The sequence below is a fragment of the Tachypleus tridentatus genome, chromosome 1 (genome assembly GCF_004210375.1).
Source record: "Tachypleus tridentatus isolate NWPU-2018 chromosome 1, ASM421037v1, whole genome shotgun sequence".
Lineage (NCBI taxonomy): Eukaryota > Metazoa > Arthropoda > Merostomata > Xiphosura > Limulidae > Tachypleus > Tachypleus tridentatus.
The window spans coordinates 60,816,102-60,839,595 of NC_134825.1; the positions used below are offsets into that span (position 1 = coordinate 60,816,102).

The 23,494-nt window shown below is 32.3% G+C and overlaps 1 protein-coding gene across 5 annotated transcripts in view; it reads right to left on the bottom strand.

Annotated features, from left to right (window-relative positions):
* Ccdc39 (Coiled-coil domain containing protein 39) overlaps positions 1–23,494 on the bottom strand; it is a 64,902-nt gene that overhangs the window by 32,159 nt on the left and 9,249 nt on the right. For all 5 annotated transcript variants that reach the window (XM_076500090.1, XM_076500098.1, XM_076500109.1 and 2 more), the window contains exons 5-9: positions 14,771–14,929; positions 7,572–7,664; positions 6,753–6,881; positions 5,398–5,586; positions 3,806–3,909 (exon numbers count right to left, since the gene is read on the bottom strand). In XM_076500090.1, the coding sequence (XP_076356205.1) occupies positions 3,806–3,909; positions 5,398–5,586; positions 6,753–6,881; positions 7,572–7,664; positions 14,771–14,929 (674 nt within the window). The remainder of the gene's footprint in view (positions 1–3,805; positions 3,910–5,397; positions 5,587–6,752; positions 6,882–7,571; positions 7,665–14,770; positions 14,930–23,494) is intronic.

The window sequence follows — 23,494 nt, forward strand, 5'->3', positions numbered from 1 at the left end:
CAATTGGGGGATCCAACATCTGATATCAAAAGGATGTCTATAAAAAATAAATCAGCTCCCCCAACAGAGAAACTGACTGAAACTGTCTAAAAGGCAGCAACACCCTTGGAATAAGAAACAACAAGGGATAGCAACAAAGACAGAACTAAAACAATCCCTCTTACCTCCACTGTAACCCATAACACAGAAGGACTATGACTGAGGAAGGAACACAGACAACCATACACACTTAAATCAAGCAAGGGCCCCTGAAAGAAAAACAAAAGCATCAATATAAACTTACCCAGTCAAAGTTACACAGAAGCCTGAAGAACAGCCACATGTGGAAGACAAAAAACCCAATGAAGATGAAACTGTTATATGATGTAAATAATGGGAGATGAACATTTTAGGTGTAGTCCACATGCCTGACTGCAGGATTTCCTCAATTAGCTTATGAAGATGAGATGCAAGGGAAAGGGTGAGGTGTTGAATCTGATGAGAAAACACCTGGAACAAATTCTGGGAGGAATAAGTCAACTGAATCAAAGTCAAACCAATTGTTGAAGGTAGAAAGGGAAAGATCCTGAACAGAGGAAGACTGCCAAGGGATAGAGAGTTGTGAATGGGTACCATAACAAGAAGCCATGTGGACAATATAACAATGAAGAGTATAGACCTGACATAGAAGTCTACTCATATCAGGATGAGAGCTAAGAAGAAGAACAGAAGAAAAGAAAATAGGTGAAGTAGAGAAGTTACCTTCATTGAATGCCAAGACCTTTGATAGGAAGAAGCATTGTGGATAAAGGAGAAGATAAGTAGGATGGTAAATCTTAAATGAAACATCATGGCAGTTACATCAAACCTTTGACATCCAGAGGATAAAAGGAAAAAGAAGTACTATTAATTAAAAAGGTGAAACATAGATCATAAGGAAAGTGGCTTTGTTTGGTTAATTTTTAATTTGTACAAAACTGCCTGAGGACTATCTGTGCTATCCATCCATAAGTTAGCAGTGTGAGCCTAGAGGGAAGGCAGCTAGTCATCACCACCCACTGCCAATTCTTGGGCTACTTTTTTAGAGCATATTTGGTGTGACAGGGATTCCAACCCATAACCCTAAGATTATGAGTCAAATGTCATAACCACCTGGCCATGCCAGGCCTAGGAAGATGGTTCAAATGGATTTAAAGTGAGGTAACAGAGAATCACATTAATATCGAAGTCTAGAAGAGTATGTTGTCTGGGGAAACAAGAAATGTGGAAGGAACACATTAACATGGTAAAGACAGCAGTAGCTAATATTAACAGCATCCCAGTAAACTGAAAGCAAGGAGATATAAAACTACTAATTGAAATGCCATGTCAGAAACTCTGCTGTGGTAAGTTGGTCAGCAAGGAATCACTGATCTACAAACCAACTGAGGAACACTTTGCATTTCCACCAATGGTAAAAACTTGGTATCTTCACCAAGGACAAGATACAAGCCAGGCATGAAGAATGAGCATGAATGGCAGGATGTAGAACCACTAACCGTGATTGACAATGAAGGGAGTGAAAAAAGTAAGAAGTTACTAGAAGAAAAAGTTATGGTTGTTGTAATCATGCAAGCCACAGTTAAGCTGGCTAGTAACGAGTGATCAGAAGGACTACCACAGTTAAGCTGGCTTGTAATGAGTGATCAGAAGGACTCAATATGGAGCAATATGGATGGCAGAAATCACCCAGTAAAGTAATCATATAGAAGGATAAACATAAAGGAATTTGTGGGACTAATCCAGGTTGAATGCATCAAAAAGCAGAGCCTGAGAATGAGGTACTGGAGTTAACAAAGAGTAATAACTTGTGATTGAGGTGTGTGGTAAATGCATCTACATGGAGAAAACCCTACTGACTGCAAAGTCGCAGGAAAACAATGGAAACTATAGACCACTCCATTGGATATATTTGTTTGGAGTGGGATTGACGATCTGCTAAAAGATTAAAAGTGCCCAGAACATGACATGTAGTGAGATGAATGTGGTCTGTGGCGGCCCAATATGGTAAATTCAAGATTTGAAAATGGAGATCTCTTGACCAGGTGCACTCTGGGTGATTAATATGTGCTACCTGGAATTGTTAGAATGAATCATCACTAGACAATGCCTGGTGTAAGGAAGTGCTTCAAAGCCCAACTTACTGTGAGAAGCTCAAAGACATTGATGTGCAAAGATATTTCATCTACATACCAACAGATTTAGTGGAGAGCCTCAGAGAGGAAATAGATGGTAGAGTGATACCATGAAAGAGATGTGAGGATAAGACAAAGGTAGCAAAACTGAGTATTGGTCAAACTTACAGGAGATTTAGAGTGCACCCCAAACATACAAAATGGAACCTAACAATTGCTTGTCCAAAAAAGAATGGTCTGTGTGATGATATGCAGGAACAAACTGATCTGAATCCCATGTGGGGTGAAGCATGCTAATCTGATCAATTATTTGCAAGACAAATTAGTCAGCATGTACCCAAATATCTGGGATAGGGGAAAAAACAAATATGGGTAGGGAGGCTAGTTGTGTAGTAAAGAAAGACAAGGTTCATTGAACATAGAGGAAGGGACAAAATGTCATATACCTGACAAACAAAACCCAGAAAGGACCATATTATGCCTAACTGAGTCCTCAGACAGGGCAAAATAAGACACAGCAAAATCAGATGGAAGAAAAAGGTAATCCAAATCCTCATCTGCCAGAACAGAGACATTCAGGAGGAAGTAGAGTAAAATCCAGAGTTAGAGGTTGACTCATTTAACATTAAATGTGTCACCAAATAAACATGGATAAATCCCCACTAAGCACACTTGCACCTGAAGCATCAGACATAGCACTGGTTCAAGGTGTGACTCTTAAAATGGTAACAAAAACTTTGGAATAGTCATTCAATAATGAAATGTATAAATGTGACTGTAATAAACTGGATTTAAAATGAAGTTGAGAAACATTTTTAATGGAAACTATAATTGAAATAAATGAATATCACTGCATCAGTATACTACAGACAAATGTAAAACTTTAAACAAAGTAAAAGGAACATATCTGAACAAAAGTGCTGCAAATGAGAAGAGCCAGATTAGGTAGAGGTATATAAGGGGAGTTGCATGCTTCATGTGATTATGCCATGCTTCTATTGGTGGTGAAGTTGTAAATGATGATTTACATGAGAAATTTACACATTGAAATTATTCAATTCCAATAGGGGAAGCAGAAAATTCTTGGTATATAAAGAAACAATTTCCATATAGAAGGTACAACTGGATGAGAATAACTAATCTTGTGAAAGGAGAGAAGTATCATATTGGAATTTGAGATTTTTTAGATGAAGAAAAGTATTTTTAATCTTAATATAAAAATCACTGTGCATAAACTTGTCAAATCAAGTATTTGACATATTCATTGACTTTTTTTTTAGTTTATTAAAAATACTTCACTAAAAAATATTTTTTGTGTGTGAAAATCTTACAATATGTACTGAAAGTCTGTCAAATTTTATGAAGATACACATACAGCATTCAAAGTTATAGTATAAATACTTAACCTGTGTAAATATGTGAAAAGAACTTGGTATTTTATGCCAAATTCTTGCAAAAGGGTTAAGAAACTCAGATTTGATGGGGATCAGCTTATTAGTTTCTAAAGTTCACTGAACTTTATACAAAGTGGTTCATATAAAATTCCACTGTTTTGTATTTATTTGAATGCAGTGGCCCAGTACAAAACAAAATTGAATAATTCCAGGGAGATTCAATGCAATACAAAATAGGTTAAGGTTCATGTAACATACTTTTTTCTCTTATTTTCTATTTCTTGCTTTAGGACAGCAGTATCATTTCGAAAACTGCAAACTTTACGAGCTGTATGAGAAGCCACATTTTTTAAGGCATCAACCTATAAGAAAAGTACATATTCTAAATACCCTGCTAAATGAGACGCACAACAAAACAACTTACTTGTGATAATCCAAATAAAAAACATGCAATTTAATTTCTACAGCTAAGGTATGTATAATAAATGAAAAATGAAAAGATGATTACAGTTTACAAAGTACTGATATATACGACAAAATATTTGTCTGTTAAATTAATATGCAAAATATTGATGTACAAAAATTAGAAATCCAGACATTAAAAATACATTGTTATTTAACAATATTTCATTCTGTTTATTTCTCTACTCTGTAAGTAATCAAATACAAATTTATCATACCCAAAATGCATTATGGACATACCTGCTCAAAAGATAAAGTTTATAACACTGGAAAATGAAGTTGAAATTGAATATTCATGAAAATAAACATTAAATTCCAGTATTTGAGTTTTTATTTAGTAAATCAGAGTATTTTAAATTTAACACTAACCTTAAGAAAATACAAATGAACTGCTGTATATACACCAAATGCATTTTTCACTCTTAACTGGTGCATGAAACAAATATAAATTTTATTTCATCATGTGTCTATCATCCAGAATAAAAAGATTCTTCCTAAAGAAGTAGTGAAAGTGAAATGCTGACAAAATTACAATGTTTTTTTAGTTTTTAGTCATATAAAAGCATCACAGTAGAAACCAATAAAAAACATCCATAATCCTAAAAAATAACCTTTTATGTTGTAAATTACTGACAATTATGATTGTCATGATGTATTAGCAAACGTTTCTATGAAAATCTCACAATCTCCATGTCTAATTCAAATCTATAAAGCTTCTCTTCACTTTCAATTTTTACGATTTTATGCAAAATTAATATTTCTGCACTGACTATTACAATAACTTGATAAACAATCATTGATGTTAATAAAACTAAAGTACTTATTGTTTATTTTTGGTAATTAATTTGCTTTTCTACCAATTCAGCCTTATCACAATAAGATGTTCAAAAATGTACAGGTTTCTCATAAACTTTATTTTTAAATTTAATGCTTTGTCTAAAAGTCAAAGCCATTAAAGGGCTAGAAAACGGGTTACAGTTCTTATTAACAGCCAACTATATGTGTGGTTTTATAGACTAATATGCTATTGTATGGATTAAATTTGATCAAGTGTTTTTCAACACAAGTTTTTTTACTATTTATTAAAACAAAAACAGACACTTATATTTAGGAGTAGATTACAAAAAATATTTGTTGCTCTTTTTTTTATGAGGAAACTTTGAAAGTATTATGCAGTTTTTACACATATACATGTATAAATACATATAAATAGTTACATGCTTGAGAGGATGACGCCTACCAGCGTAATGCATACACACATTAGTCAGACGCCTTACAAATTAAACAATAAAAGAGTTGTACACTTTATCATAAATTATAGTGTCACATGTTTAAAATTTAGTCCTTATAAATCCTAAATGTATGTAATAAAAATTTAATATATCAACCTCTGCTGCAAGAGCCTTTTCCTTCTCTTTAATAGCTGATTCTCCCCGCATCGTTTTCAGCTCAGATTCACCCAATGTTATCCTTCTTTCTAATTCCCTGTTGGTGGCATTTTCTTCTGACAGCATCTCCTGTTTTTCACTTAATGCTTCTTGAAGTTTAGCTTCTTCTTTCTGAATGGTCTCCATTTGCTATTCCAAATTAATACATAATGTACTCAAACCTTTACATATATACTTCTTGAAAGGTGCTAAACAATATTCCTCTCATACACTATACTTAATACTCCAAACAAAACATTTAATTTTTTTTTAGTTAATTAAAAATAAACTACCAAGAGCATCAAATCCAACTTGGAATTAAGATATGTACTACTAAAGAAACTCAACAGTAAAACCTAAACAATGAAAATATTAGTGATGGAACTTAAACACAAAAATACACATAATATGAAAACTACAGCAAACATGAAAACATAAAAATAAATAAATAAATAAACTTCTTTCCTTTTTTTTACATTTGTTATGCTTACTGAAATTTTTTCATTCGTGAGTGCATTGTATTTGAATTCATATTTGTTTCACCTATGTTATACTTCATATATAATCTAGATGTCAACCTATACACTTTTTGTTGATATAAATATTAAAAGTGTCAGGATTTTCCTAACAGTGCATTACTGAATTATTATTGTTGAAGTAACTTTTTAAATTACACAAATATATATATGTATACATATAGGTGAATCAAACTGAATTCAAGCACTTGAATAGCTAAGAACAAGATATGACTTTATGGCACTTTTGAAGAACAAAAGAAACATTAAAAAAAAACTTCCTCACATTATGATTTAAACTTTAGATCTCTTAAAACATATATCACTGAATGCCATGCTTGAACCAGGATGATAACAAATAGCAATTAAGAAAATAATTTCTCTGTTCATTTGTTCTTTGTAACATAAATCTAAATTTTTTTCTTTAAAATGGCCTTTAATGTCTTTATTTCCTTGTTCTCAACTCTTCAAATATTTGTGATTTGAAATAACATTTTCGCTCATTCAAATAACCTTTTTTTACTATCTAATTTCTGTGTCATTAAATACTCAGAGCTGGATAAAATAATTTATTTATTCATGTTATTAACAGACTAAAAACCTACCTCAAACAAGAAAATTATGAGTGCAACAATAATAGTAATTTAAATACCAAAGTTCTCAGAATTAAAACTATTTTTTTTGGATATATTATGACCACAATTCAAAGGTCCTGAATAAGACATTTTTACACAAGAGATGGCTACTAGTCAGTACAAATGTAGTCATTATATAATTATTTAAGAGAAGAGCTCAAATGACCTTAGAAATATTTCGTATGTTCACGTTACGGTGCTGCATTTGAACGACTGTTTGTTCCCATTGTTCAATGATACTTTGTCGTTCTTGATGGGTTCGTCTAAATTCTTCAGCCATATGATCTAATTGTATCTACAAATCAAAAAGTATAAAATTCTTTAACATAGTTTCAATCTTCAAATATTAACTAAATATTTATTCAGCATAAACTGTTTGTATATAAATAAAAAATGAAGTATTTTCTTCAATTTTTTCAAGGAAATCTATGACATGAACTGGAAAACCCTAGGTGAGTTAGCATGGAATAACCCATATTCAACATGATCATACTAGGGCAGAAACAAGCAAAAAAAAAAACCTGAAGAATCAGTATTTTCTCCAATAGTTATTTCAGACTAACATGCTAATTTTTAACTAACTCTGTATAGTTGCAATTTGAAAATATTATTAAACATCGCTTTCATGGGTTAATTAACAAAACCAGCACCTTTAAGCAACATGAATTGAGACTTACAAAGTTACTAATAAATAAGAGCCCTAAATGTTTTACGTCAGTTATGTTAAAATTAACTGAAACTGGACAGTATAAAAATTTATAAATATTACAGGATAAATTAAAAAAGTAAATATTTGTGACAAATAATTACTACAAACTTGGAGGATAAAATTATAATATTTTTAGAAACTAGCTGAAAAAATAATTTTTTTAACAATGCTCATCTTTTAAAGTGTGCATCAATAATAACTATTTTATAGAATCAGATAGAACACCTTGCTGTATTACTTAAGAAATAGGGCAAAAAGAAAAGTTAGCAGACAAACCTCAATGACAGTTACATCTGTATTAGCTTCATAGAGTTCTTGTTTTTCCTTTTTCTTTTCTTCATTTAAATTTTGAAGTTGTAAATTATAAGCCTGAAAATAACGTTTTCATGAATGTACTTTTCATTGACAGTAAACTTAATATAATTCAATATCAAGCATATATAACAAACCAAATTTAGTATAACAGTAGAATGGACACAAGTTGTGTATATGTTTTTTATTATATTCTAAGTTTTATATCTGTTTAAAGGAGGTTGCAGAGTTTAAATTACACATCAAAAACTAGATGATAATGAAGAGGTTCTAAAAGAAATAACTATTCATGGTAATACCCCTTCAGGTGAAACATCTTGATATCTTGCTAAAACTTTTAGTCAGCACATTTCTGTATATAAGCCAAAACAATGAAACTTCACATAAAATGAGATGGTTTCTGGTTAATACAAATATAGCCATTATATAATTATCTTATACTTCAGACTTTGAAGAAAATATATTAAAGGAAATGAAAAAAGGCATATAAACATCTTTCCTCACCATTACGCATGCTTCAACTCATAATAAAAGACAAATTCCTGACCAGCCTCATTTGAGGAGACAAATAACAGAAGGCCAACTGAATTCCAACTCAAATCCAATGAATTGGGAAGAAAGGGGAAAAAATATCAGACACAAAGGAGAGGTGCTGAGGAACTGAAATTGTGGGAAATATAAACAATGCAAAGAAGTATTAAAAGCAATGAAGCAACCCATAGCATGTATGAGACAGAGAAAATCATAGATCTGAACTCAGAATAAAGGTGGAAAGAAATGAAAATGACAAAAAGAACATTCTTCAGAATGTAGGTTAGTAAAATTGATCCTTCACAAAATTTGCTAAACATTTAGTAAACATTACAAGGAATTTGTACACAGAAAATCAAATTTTTTAATGAAGTATTTGTACTAATATTTCTCTGAGACAACATAGATTGTTCACTTTAAAACTAGCACGAGTGCAAAGTGATTTTCATTTTAATATTAAAAATACTTTTCTTTGTCTCAAAAATCTCGAATTTAATTTACGTAACCTCTGAAACCTCTTAAATATATATATAAATTTTTTACTGTAAAACTTTATATTTTATCTGTTACATTTATTAGTTGATTCTTCAGCCTGTAGAAAACTCATCAAATATAATAAAAATAAAAATTATAAAATCAGAAATAAAATGAGCAACTGTGTCCTTTTTTCTTCATTATTAAATCACAGGATTTCAAAGTATGTACCCTGAAAATTTCAACTGTTAAATATCATCCATATATTTTCAATGTTTATTTTTCTTTCAACATTTAAAATTGAACCCCTAAAATAAAGCTTGGATCACTAACCATCACTGCACATGTTAATCATTATCAAACACCCTAAAAAAAAAACAATGCACATGCAAAACAGTAAGGTGTCATATACGACCCTGGATCCAAGAACACAATATTGAACTAAGCAGCTTATATTTCCTACAACACTCACAAAAACAATATTCCAGAGTAAAAAAAAAACTGCAATTAGAATGTGTGAAAGCATTTATTATATAGTTTAGAGTTGTGCTGGTCAAATTAATATTGTAAGTTCTGAGCCTCGCTTATCCATTTACATTACAGGTGTTTCAGTACTACCATTCATCTATTTTATGTCTGTGGAGTTTCACAGCATATGTATGTGAAGATGTTATTTGGGCACGTATTTATAAAATTTACTACTCTCTTGCTTTATAATTGTCAAGTTTCAAATGTGGTTTTAAATTTACCTCAGTTTAAACAACTAGAATAACACAAATGCAGTAGGCCTAACTATTAATTGATCTACAAAACATAAATGTAAGCATAATACAAGTATACTGAAAATTACAATGATATTTTGGCTACCATACATTACATATGCATATAAATTAGCATTATAGGCCCCAATGTGGTAGAAAGGCATAATTTCAAGAGGTAAGTTTTCAACTTACCCCCAAATGGTAGTACCTTATTTTCTTATTATTATGTTTATTTCATTTAGTTTTCTTTTTTACTTTGGAGAGCAGTCACCTTTCCACAACTGTCTGCAAGCAGTGAAGGATGATATAGATGTGGTACATTGTGGGCTTGAGCACCTACATCTCACTCTCCTAATTTCTATATCTATTCCTACTCTTTTATTTCTTATGCGAGACTGATGAATGGAGATTTTGACTGACAGACAGTGTATCCCCACTGCAATGTAGGTCATACTTCTAAAGTCACCTCCAAGACCTATGGTACATTTTATAATCCCACATTACAGTTTGTACCCTGGGAATATTTTAGATTAGAGCAGTATTTTTTAATTTATTTTTGTTTTTGCTTGTTTCTTAAGTTATAATAAACTACCATAATTAGTCAGAGGTTTGAGTTTGCTGTTTTAATGCACTCCTTCCTTGTGCTTTTGTTTACTTAACTTTTATCAAAATGTATTAATTTTCACTAAAACATACACACATTACTATTACTCATAAATCTTTAAATTCTAATTATATTTCTTAAAATATAGAAAGTAAACAAGAAATACACTGAAAAATATTTATTTTGAGTATTTACCCATGTAACAAGATACTGTATTTGTGCATTGAACATGCTTCTCTCAATAAGCCTCATTTAGTCTTGCAGATGAGGTATATATAGATAATTTTTGTAGGCTTCAAACATTACTTTTGAAAAACAAAAAATTACTGTATTAGTATCACACAATTCCTGCAATTTAATAGGGTCTTTAAATAAAGTATATATGAGTTGAAAAAAAAACCATTCCTCTTCAGAGTAACAACTTGTTTATCACACTTCAATAGTTTGGGCAAAATTATTACTTTTGTCTTCAAGCTACTTATAAACAACTGTCAGAATTACATAGAAGAGAATCCCTCTTTCTCTTGGTTATAAACTTAAGCTACTTATAGGTGGTACTAAATAAGACAAATGATTGATTTGAAGGGTGGAGCCACTCTAGTAGATCTGCTAAATATATTGATATCTCAGTAAATCATAGAAGTGGGAGGTTCTTATTTTATATTTAGCTTGTCTGTATCTCAAATTAGAGTTTCACTAGATACTTGTACATTGTATAGTGGGTGTAATAAAATAGAAACTGAGCACTAAGACAACTTGACGTGTTATGTGACATACAAAAAAACAATATTTAACATTCGTTTCTTTACATTTCCTTTTAAATTAAAACATACATAATTTTAAAATGTAAATTATAAACTAAGTTTTGATGCCAATCTCATTGATGTAAGTAGTAAAAATGTTATTTAATAAAATGTTGAAAATAATGCTCCAAAATGTTGTAACATGCACTTTAACAACAGGGGTGAGAGAGTTAAGACTGACATATTGCTTTAATTTATCAAATTATGATTTTTTATGAGGTGAAAAATGAGATATTTTACAGAATGACATTTCATTTTCAGTAATGTATAAATCACCATTTAGCCTTCAATATTCCTCAACACACATCATACACAATGATATATTAATAACTGGTAATATATCATACACAATGATATGTTAATAACTGGTAATATTCTAATACATGAAGGTGAAAAATTAACTTCAACCAAAAAAAAATAGGGAAGTAAACATGGCAGATTACAAGACTTCACTACCATCAGCAAATTTCTTTCTTTCATGAAGTGATAAAATTCCCTTCAACTCTGAATAAAAAACTCATTCCTAACCAGCCTCAAAAACAGTTCCAGTTTCTTTTCTTTCCTTTTTTTAAAACCTACTGTGATTCAATGTTTCTTGTCTTCAAAATTAGCAGTAGCTTCTCATTATTCATTTATTTCTTCTTATATCTGTCTGATAACATACATTGCATATCAGTTTAGTAAATGCAATTTTTTTATTTCACGTTTCTGTTAAGTATGAATATATTAATTATTTCTATGAGTTTTTCAGCAATGTGTTCTATTTTTTACTTTCTTCCTGTTTATTATAAACTTGCAAATTACTAACATATCTCATGAGTACATAGCTACAAATAGTTAAGTTTTCTTAAAATCTTGCCAAGAGTTAAAACAGTAAATATCCACTCTGTACAATATATTAGAATTTAAAAAAAATGTAAACTTATGTTTGGTGATTTCAAATACATTGTGAATTTCCCTAAATCCATAAAATTAAATTCCAAATAAAGCCTGTAATATGATGTGGAGTTCATAAAAGGAAGATAATGGTCACACATGACAAAATACACAGAGAGAGAAGTGGAAAATGTTATTAACAGAGTCCGTATTTCATTTTAATAACTTGACATGAATTTAAAAAATTAGTTTTATCTTTTCAACTGCAAGAAATACTGCATCTCTCTCATAAGCCATCTAACCAGAGAAATTAGGTTCTTTAAGAAATTCCATCGATCAAAAAGGAAGATTTTGATAAAGAACAGACAGGAAGGTTTCAATCATTTTTATTTGGAAGCACTAGTTTTTGCATATAAAACTGTGCATCTTATTAATAAAGATGATTCAAAGTGAGTAAATTACCAAATGAGAAAACATTACCCATAAATATAGTTTCAATAAACCTCATATATGTACATACAAGTACAAAAAGTAAAAATGAGCTAGTCACGAACTTGATATAGAAATTAAAGCTTCACATGATGGTGTTAAGGTCGTTTATTTGCAGTTATGCATTTCATACTTCACTGATTACACTGTATTATAAAATGGCGGGAAAATACAGAACGTTACTATGTTCAATTGTTGATGAGAACGTCATCAGAATCACGTGATTTGTAAAGTTTTCATAAAATTATTCATACTACTATTTTAGAGGAATTTCATTTAATTCCAGCTTATATTTATGGATAAAATGTTTCTCCATAGTTTTTCTGGTTTGCTCACAGTCTTTTCCAACCTTATAGAATGGTACTACACTGTATTTCAGGTGTTTTTCCTTCACACATTGGTCTAAATGTTTACTCAGTCCGATTTGTCGCAATTCTGGGTGATTTATCTGTTGTCTGTGGATAGTCATTCTGTTCCCTAATTGGTCCCTGGTCTGCCCAATATAATCCAATCCACAACCTGCACATTTTACACAATATATTAGATTTTTTGATGTACAGTTCATCTCTGTGTTGATATGAAAAGTTTCTCCTGAACTTCTAAATTTTAAGTCTTTGCTTTCCTGAATGAGTTCACATTTTGCAACATGGGTGACTGCATCGTTTGGCCCCGTTTTTCTTGGTTGATTGCTTAAACTCTGAATTTGTAAGAATTCGTTTCAAATTAGCGGCTTGTCTCTGGCTTTTCACCCAAGTTGCATTAGCCAGAATTCGTAGACTTTCTTTTTCTGATCCATGGTGTGTTTCCTTTGATGCTTGGATTATCTTGTAAATATCTAGATTGTGTGTTTATACAAATGTAATGTGCTATCTTATAATATAGTGTGATCAGTGAAGCATGAAAAGCGTAACTGCATATAAATGACCTTAATACCATCATGTGAAGCTTTAATTTTTTCCAAAATTCTGAAATGAAGAACTGTCAACATGAGTATATAATAAATATATGAAAAAAAAGGGCCCTAAACAGAAAAGGTCTCCATACTCATGAATAATATGGGTAAAAGTATATCTATAGGATAAATGTTCAACTGACAAGTCCTATCCTCAAAAAAAATCTAACAGTTATACTCAAAAAAGAAATGTATCTCAGGATGGCTGGTATGGGTAGTGACAATTTTACTGATAAGGAGAGAACAACATTTTGACCTTCCTAGGTCATCTTCAAGTTAAGAAAGAGAGAATGTGACTGTTAACGGACATGTCTTAGGGGCGTGAGTATAAACGGGCACTGGATTGTAGGGGGGCATTGCAGGTAGATGTTAGGTTATTAATTAGTATAGGTATAAAGGTGTTCCTTTATATTGGTTTAATTTTGGTTTTAGTTGCTGTCAACGGTCACATTCAAACACTCTCTTTCTTAACCTAAAGATGATCTAGGAAGGTCAAAATGTTGTTTTCTCCTTATCAGTAAAAGTGTTAATACCCATACCAGCCATTCTGAGATACATTTTTATTTCAAGTGGGTTTCTCATCATCAAGAATTACCTCAAAACAGAAACATCGACTGTCAACTCATAATCTACTGGGCACTTGAAAAAAATCATGAAATGTACATTGCCATTTTCATATATAACTATAAACACAATACCTATTAAAGAGGTTACTAAGACTGTTGGTATTTAATATTCTCTTACCATTTGAATATCAAAAAAATTAATCTTAGATATTTAGTATATTTTTTGTCATCACTAGTTCTGCATCCTTTATCAAAAAGAACAGTTTTAGGCAGCAAAACATCATACTACTCTTAAAGGCATCAATAAACAAGGAAATAGTTTTGAATGTTTCTCTTTGTAGAACCATTTTAACATATCTTTATTCTTAATAAAACTAAACAAAGATGTAGTATACTGTCTCATTAAATCTAACACTGCTATGGCAGACTGGAATCTTTTAGAACTGTACTAATGACAAAAAAAATTCAGAAAAGACATCTTGGAGACAGTCATGTATGTACATTTGTGTGGAATCACAGAATAAAATGTTATAATGTACCCTGGCAACAAAACTGAATAAAAGGTATCTAGCAAATAATTCAAACCACATTTAGTATCAAATAACAAACTTCATCTTGAATAAATGTCAAAAAATGAAATGGAAATCCATTTCTTGAAACTTTACCAACAATCTTTATTTACATGAATTTCTTTTAGTCTCTGCACATTTTGTGAATTGATTCTTCTAATTAAACTAAAATCCTCCTTAAATAAAATGTAAAATAACCAAAAACACAGCCAAAAATAGTAGCATTAGAACTAATGAATTCCTTCTAGTTTCTAGCCCTGTTAACTTGTAGTCTAATGATCATCTGTCACTTTAACCTTTGAGAACATAAGTAGAGATAAACTATTTTTTTAAATATTAGGAGCAGATCACACATAATGAATCTGTAATTCAAGAATGAGCAAAACAGAGGTTTGCTTGAAAGATTTTCTATTGAAGATGCACGAGAGAACAATTAATAACAAAGGGAAATGTGTGATTTACAACTGACTGACTAAAATATTTTTTGTTCTTGCTGAAAATTCTTCTTTGTTTACACATAAAAAAGGGAATACTTTACTTTAATTTTACTCTCATCATGCTCTGTGTACTTTAGAAGAGCTAGAATATCCTCTTCCTGACAAGCTTGTTCTTCCAGCCAAGCTCCTAGAGCACTGTTATCCCACTGCATGGCTGTTTTGATTTCTTCTATTATATGTTGATACTGAGTAACTGAATTCTACAAGAAAGAAAACATACAACAAAATTTAACCTTAATAACCCTAGTACAGATTTATAGACACACAACTTTCTATTCTTTCAAACTCAAAGTTTTTTTGACTATCTTATTTTCCAATTAGGTTTAGCACTCAGGTTTTATGCAATTTGTGATGATACCAATTCTATATAAGACATATTTACTGATAATTGATAACTGTTGAGAGCTACACCTTTGAGCTATAGAGACCTTCACATAGTATCACAAAACTTTCAATGACACCATGTCAAACATCCCCTTCTAGCATCTAATATGAATGGAAGGTTTAGGAAAGCTTTACATATTGTAAATAGCATAATAATTGTCTTTGGTAAAAAATATGGATACAAAAGTCTATAGCCATTTAATTTCTCAGAATACCTTTCTTTATGCACATTACTGAAATGATTTAAAGTGTTAGAAAATAGCATATTTCAATACAAATTTATCATTTTTTAACGTAAGACCAATGTGAGTATTTGATATTCAATATGGTAAAAGTATAGATCAGATAGGATAAAGATAAATAATATTGTACACTCTCAACCATTCTTTTGATATTAAAGAACTGAAAGGTTTATGTAAAGATGTTTTATATGGAAAGCTGCATTTCATATCTACAGGTATAAAATTATTTGTATATTATACACTGACTAACAAAAGTCAACACAAAAATTTTAAAACTTTGGAGATAAGTGGTAAGTGATCTCAAAAACAGGGCAATATATGCTACTTTATGCTATCTTAATTTTTTAATTTGTGTTTCTACACTATTTAATCCTCCATTTTGTGAATTCAAAACTACATATACCAAAAAGTGAAAAAAATTTATTTTTCAAAATGATCTCATTTCAAAGGTGGGTTTAAAAATAAATAAATATCAGTGCTCATTTGTAAGGAATTTACAAAACAGAAATATTAAAATATTTAGTACATCTAAGACTTCAGTGAAAAAATTATAATTTTCTTACACTGAAAATGTATTTCTGACAGACACTTCTCTCTTTTCACAAGCTTAGCTATTCTTGTCCAGTGCTGCCTCCTCTATATGCAAGTGTTTTCATTACACATGCCTTAAGTTTTTTGCTACGCCCTACTTGAATCAAATGATTCCAATATGTCTCTCAGGTAAATCTTCACATGTCACTTCACCTCCAAGAGGAGCACAACATAGATAATGTATACAACTCCCTCTATATGCCTCTACCAAATTATCACTTCAATATTTAGCAGAAGATTTAAGAAACAGTGGATATTTCTAAAAGGTGGGAAGTATGAGCAGATAAAAGTGCATATCAGAAATACATTTTCAGTACAGGAAAATTATAAGTTCCAATACAATACTCCTCTCTGTGCACAAGATCAGCTAAAATCCCACATTAATCAGATGCTAAGAAGTGTGAGGAAGTGACAGATGTACCCCCTAAAACCATCCCAAGATCTGATGAGGGGAACCACTCCACTTTTAAACAAGATATACTCTTCCCCCATCAGGGAAATGAGTAGTAGATAATGATGGAAAAAAAGATAGGAGTACATCCAAATTGAAGAGACAGTAGCAGTACAGTGATCCTAACCACATACATATATACTCTTCCCCATCAGGGAAATAAATATTAGATAATAGTGGAAAAGATAGGAGTACATCCAAATGGAAGGGACAGTGATCCTAACCACATAAACATATATGTAACTCAATCCCACAGTGGATGTACCCCTAGATGTAGAGTGGTTAGAATAAGACAAAACATACACAGTAAGTCAACTACATTCAAAACACATGCTGCTGGAAACCAACATCCACATGGAGGTAGGATGAGGATCATACCATCTACACTTCAATTTCAAGAGATTGAGAGTAATCTAAAACCACTCGAACACCTGAGGATGACATATGTTAGCTTTAAGCTATTGATCCAGAAAACCAACATCTGGTATTGAAAGGATGGTTATATAACTCTCCCAACAGCAAAATTGACCAGAATCACCCAGAAATCAATAACACCCTTGGAATAATATACAACAAAGAAGAGCAAAATGGAACAGAACTGGAACAATTCCCTTTACCTCCATTGTGATCCACAACACCAAAGGAGTATGATTGTGAGAGGAATATAGATAACCATAAATGTGCAAGGACTTACGGTGATTAGTTTTACTCTAAATTCCAAATCCAACTACTGGATACCAATATCCATGCAGGGGTATGATAAATACTCCCAAATGTTGGGGTAAACTGCAATTTGACATCTTATTCCTTTGTTAGTGTACATTACATACTGCAAGATAACATGTCATCTACACCTGCAGAACACCACTGCTCTACTTTGCACAAAATGATTATAGTCATCTTTATGTGGAAACCATTCAGGAAGGTTCATCTACAGTCAACCACCACAGCAGCTTGGAACTGAGAAGTGGTAAGTGCTCCCATACACCACCACAAGAAAGGAGGGAGGTGGGTTGAGAACGTGGTAGAAAGGCCAGAGATGTATCATCATCATGAAGCAATGGAAGATAAAGCACAAGTCGACATGGCTGTACAGTGCAGTTGTCAAGTTGAAGAATAACTAAACAGGCACCACTTGCCACAGAACTGTATCCATATAACAAATAAATTAAGCAATGATCCCTAAAAGCAAATGAAAAAAAGGAATATAAATTTTCCCAGTCAAAATTATGGTGCAAATAATGGGAGACAAACATATTAGAGTGTGAACCAGACATAGAAGTCTATCTGAGACAAGGGTAGCGATGAGAAATAGAAGAGAATGGGAAATAGGTGAAAAGGAGGAGTTAACCTCTTCAGCAGCCAAAGTCTTTGGGAGGAAGGAACAATTCAAATAAAGATAGATAGATAGGATGGTAAAGCATATATGAAACTTCTATGGCAAACAAATCAAACTTCTGATGTCCACACACTATCAGGAGGAAAAAAATTTTAAGGAAAAGGTGAAAACATGAAATATGAGAAAAGTGGTTCAAAAAGAGGTAAAATTAGGGAATTGAGGACCACACTGATATCCCAGTCCAAAAGAGTAAGATATTTGAGGGGATGATGAATATAGAAGCAATGCATTAGGATAGGGAAGTAAGTATTTTACAGTATCAAGAAAAATGAAATATATGGGATAAGGCAGCATAATAATCTAAGAGCAAAGAGACACAAGACCCCCAGTTGAAATGCCACTTAAGAAACTCCAATATGTTAGATCAGTCACCAGGAAATCCACAATTTGCAAACCAACTAAGAAACACTTGCCATTTGTGCCAATACATCTCCACTGAAAAAGAACATATGGAATGAGCTAAAACAAAAGCTACTATACAGGAGAAATGTGATCTCCATGACAAGGACCAGATAAAAGCCAGGCATGAAAACAAGCAACATGAATGGTAAGATAGAACAGTTGATTGAGGTTGATGAAGAAGGGAAAGAAACAAAGAAAAAGGTACTGTAGAGAAAAGATAGTTGTAACCATGCAAACTACACTTAAGCTGGCTGATAAGAAGTGATCAGAAGGACTCAACATGAAGCAGTACTGATGAGAGAGAAAACCTGATGAAGTAATATGGATGGAATATGACACGCAATGAGATGAATGAGGTACATGTGGGTCCAATATAGTAGATCTCAACTGGATGTCCCCTTGATAATTAGCATGTGCTACCACTGTAAAATTGTCAGAACGACCCATCACCAGACGATGTTTGGCAAAAGGAAGGAAGTAATTAAAAGCACAAAAAACTGTAAAAATGTTGAGGACGTTGATTTTCAAAAACATTCAATTACAAACCAAGAACCTAAAATTTTTGGTGATTGACCCACCCATCCCAGCCCTGAAGGGAAGCATCCTTGAAAATATATAAATCCAGATGAAGAGGAAGAAGCATGAAAGTTGCCAACATACGAGTATTGTCCAACCACCAATGCAGATTGTCCATCAGGGTACAAGAAAGGGTAGTGGAAGCTAATGGGGAATCTTGAAGAAGATTTCATTGATTGTGAAAAGCCCACTGAAGTAACTGCAAATGTGCACAACCAAAGGGGGCTATTGATATTGTTACGACCACATACACAAAAGTGATAGAACCTTATGAGCAGAAAGTGAGGGAACTGAAAAGGTGCGACAAACTAACAGTTCCATAGAATGAAGTTGGAGAGGAGATGAATGGGCCTGAATGAAATAAATGTCAAAATAGATGCCTAAATGGATGAGATATTGGGTAAGTCACAGGAAGAACTCATCCAATTTCATTAAGTGGTCCACCCAAGCAGCAACTAGCAGGAGCTTACAGATTTGGATGGTGAACTCTAGTTCAAAATGAGCCAGAAGAAGCCAGTCATCCAAATAAATGGTGGAATCTCAACGTTAGAGCATGAAAATATGTGCAAAAGCTCTGGCCTCTTGACAGAAAACATACAACTTACTTGAAGTAAGTCCAAAGGGTAGGGTGCAAAATTGATAAACCACCTTATAATGAATGAAATAAACATATGAACAAGACTGTAGTGATATAGGGATATGGAGATAAGCACTGGTAATATATATCTTGTTCATCCATAAGCCTAGAGAAAAGGACCACTGTAGGATCAGAAATTACTTCACGGCTAAAGGGTCAAATGAACAAAGCAATTAAGGAAGACCAATCAATGACAGGCCACTAGTCCCCAGTTTTCTTAGGAACAACAAAGAGTCTGGAATAAAATTTGGGGAAGGATGTTGAACATGTATGATGGCCTGCTGAGATAGTAGTTCCTAAACCATTTCCAACAGATACTGGCTGGACACACAATCCTAAGGTGGAAGTAAGGAAAGGGTTATAGGAGACATGAGAGGTGAGGGAAAAAAAACAACAGGATCACAAGTCCATCTGATAAAACTTGAAATACCCAATGATTTTTGATGAATGGATGATCATGATGGAAAAAATCAACAAGTTGAGATCCCACTGGGTAGTTATTATAATATTAGCAATGTAACCTGTGTTGTTGAAAAAAGCAAGATGAGGCAACCCAAGAAGAAGGGATAGCTAAGGGTTGGAATAGGGAAGGACAGGAAATGTCAATAAGTGCCATGTTGGCCCTGACTGAGACAGATGGACAACAAGGTTGATAAGGATAGACCATTGTTGTAATGATGCAACTAGTGATTCCAAATTCCCATAGGCATGAGTTAAAGTTGCAACATGACCCAGAAGGTCCTAACAACAAAGAAACCACATATATAAAGATGAAGATGACAAATGAACCAATATGGAGGAAAAAAGGCAAGGATCATACCCAGATATCTCAACAGGATTTCACTGGAGAGCCTCAAGAGAAGATGGATGGTACAGTAATACTGTAAAAGAGTTGTGAGAGTAAGATAAAGTGGGACCATATCTCAAACATAAGAAATGGAACCAAATAATTGCTCGTCCAGAAAATAACAATCTGCACAATGACATGCAAGAGCAAACTGATCCAAAACCCATAGTGGGATAGGCATGCTAGTCCAATCACTTAATTCTGAGGCAAGTTGGCCAGCAGGTATCCGAATATCAAAGGAGGAGAGGAAAACCAAAAAAGGAAGGAAAGATTGGTCATGTCATAAGGAAGGATGTTGTTCATAGAAAATAGTGAAAATGGATAAAACATACCTGCAAAACAAAATTCAAAAGGACCATATTAGGCCTAACTCACTCCCCAGGCAATGCATAGGAAGGCACAGTAAAATAAGGAGGTATAAATAAGTGATCCAGGTTCTTGTCCATCAAAACAAGAACAGTGTAATCAGGAGGATATGGGGTGAGATCCAAAAACAGATTGACCCATGTAATGTTCAATCTTCCAGTGGGGTTATCCACAATTGAAGCCTTAGACATAGAGATAGTCCCTGGTGTTACCACTAATGGTAACATGAACTTTGGAATTTATAATGAGGAAAAGTCATTCAGTAATAACAAAACTATAAATAACTGTGTGTCTGTTATAAACTTTGATTAAAGTGAAGTTAAGAAACATTATTAATAGAAACTAAAAGGAAAATAAATGAAGGCCACTTCAAGAGTACAATAATGACAAACATGAAACTTTAAACAAGCAAAAAGGAACATGTCTGAGAACAAGTGCTGCCAAATAAGATGCAATGGTTCAGTAAAAGTGCACAGAGGGAGTCACATGAGTATTTCATGCTCCTATTGGTGGAGAAATGAAGCATAACGATTTACGAGAGACATTTTGGAATCATCTGGTTCCAATAAGCGGAGCAGAAGGCCTGTCGCAAGAGTAAAGAAAAACATTTGCATACAGATAGTAACACTGAGTGAGAATAGTTAATCTTGTGAGAGGATGGAGGTACTATAGCAGAACCTTTTTTTCTTCATAACTTAAAACATATGTACGTAATAGTTATTATAAAATCATTAACACTTATGTTAAATTTAACTATTTAAATGTGAAATAAAATTCACACAATTACTGGTACTGGTACAACTAAGTTAATTTCAAGTTATAGAAATTAGAAGGGATAAGATACAAAATTACTTAAGAATATCATTCAAATTACAGAAAAGAACAATTTAAGCAATAACTCATAAAGTTTGTTTCGAATTTCACGCAAAGCTACACAAGGACTATCTGTGCTAGCCGTCCCTAATTTTGCAGTGTAAGACTAGAGGGAAAACAACTAGTTATCACCACCCACTGCCAACTCTTGGGTAACTCCTTTACCAGTGAATAGTGGGATTAACCTTTACTTATAACACCCTCACAGCTGAAAGGGCAAGAACGTTTGGTGGGATGGGGATTCGAACCAGCGACCCTCAGATTATGAGTCAAGTGCCTTAACCACCTGGCCATGTCAGGCCTAATAACTCATAAACAAGATGAAAATAAGTATAGTTACAAACAATCACATCATACTGCTAAGCCCTTTCATAAAATAATACTAGTAACCTTTGTGATTTTTTTGTAAACAAATTATTTACATTATTACTTAAATCATACAACAAACATTTTAATGCTGATATAAATAATACATCAAATTAACACACTACCAATATTCACTGCATATTTGAACTATATGACATTACTCTGAAGTGCATGCTCTCTCATCCAAATTCAACAGGACAGCTGTGATATTGATACAGAGAAGAACCTACTCTTTCTATAGGTTATAAACAAGTCAACTACCCATGTAAAGTTGAGTAGCATACAATCTCAAAAGTTAAAAATGAGGAGATAGGAATTCTCTGGTGGGTTTGACAAAATTTTGATCAAATAAAGAATGCAAAAAGCTCAAACTTTAGATTTTTGCTTGTAATTATGCATAGTTTGTGTTTCTAATCAATTGGGAACTATCAAAGCTTATTTTAGACATTATAAAATTGTGAAGAGACAAATTTGAAGATTAGAAGCATCAAGTACCAGAAAAATAAAATTTGAGGATTTTAAAAAATACTTTTTATATTAAGAAGTTAATATATGAAATATCCACTATATTTGCATTTTGTGTTTTGTGACATACACTGGTTATAAAATAGTTTAAATTTTGAATGTTACACTAAAAGATCAAGACATGCACACTTTGACCCAGTCATATGAAGAAAATTAAAAAATAAAGATATTTTTTTACTTTTGTAATAGACTTGCTGTTAAACGTTAATTCTAATATCTGCATTTGTTTCAGTACAATGCGCATGACATATATTGTTGGATGTGTATTGTCCAGCTTATTCTCTAAATTTGTATAAGATTCTCAAGAGTAAGAATCTACTATATATGTTTTACGAAACCACTGGTGTATCTTTGAAAATTGTTGAACTAATAAGAATTTTACCTGATAAAGTATATAAACTGACAAGCCAAGAGACAGTAATAGAATACTCTTGGTCGCTACACTCAGTATATCACATGACTCAGAAGCTATAGCTGTGGTAAGCACTTACTAATTAGAAAGCTACAGAATTTGACTAGGGACTTTTACAGATTTCAATTATTACAAACCATTCAACAGTGAATTAACTTTGCACTTTAGTATTTCTATGAGGACATTAAATATCTTCTTCAATAAAAAGTCAGCTTGTAAGTGGCATGAGGCCAGCCAAACTAGCAAGGTCAAGCAAGATGTAACAATAATGACTCAGAATTAATTTATTCATCATGGACCTTGATCATCGATAAAATATTTAGTTCTAAACCAAATAACAGACTCAGTATAGTTTGTAACTTTGCAAAACTTCTGTATATAAACCAATATTCTTAATAACTATTTGTAATAACCATTATTATACATTGTGTTGTTGTCTGTATATTAAAATACACTTGTGTTAAGAAAGAAAATTGTGTCCATCAATCTTGTTACCAAATATTATAAATTTGACACATATTAACATTTAATTAATTTCCAAATTAAAATCAAAATTTCTGGTTATTTGAACTCATAACACATAATGCATGTAACATAATAAATCAGAGACTCGTTCAAGATAGATTACAAGTAACATTGTTAATCATCTTAGTTACGTAAATAAGTGAAAGATCTTAAAAAAATATTTGCTTTA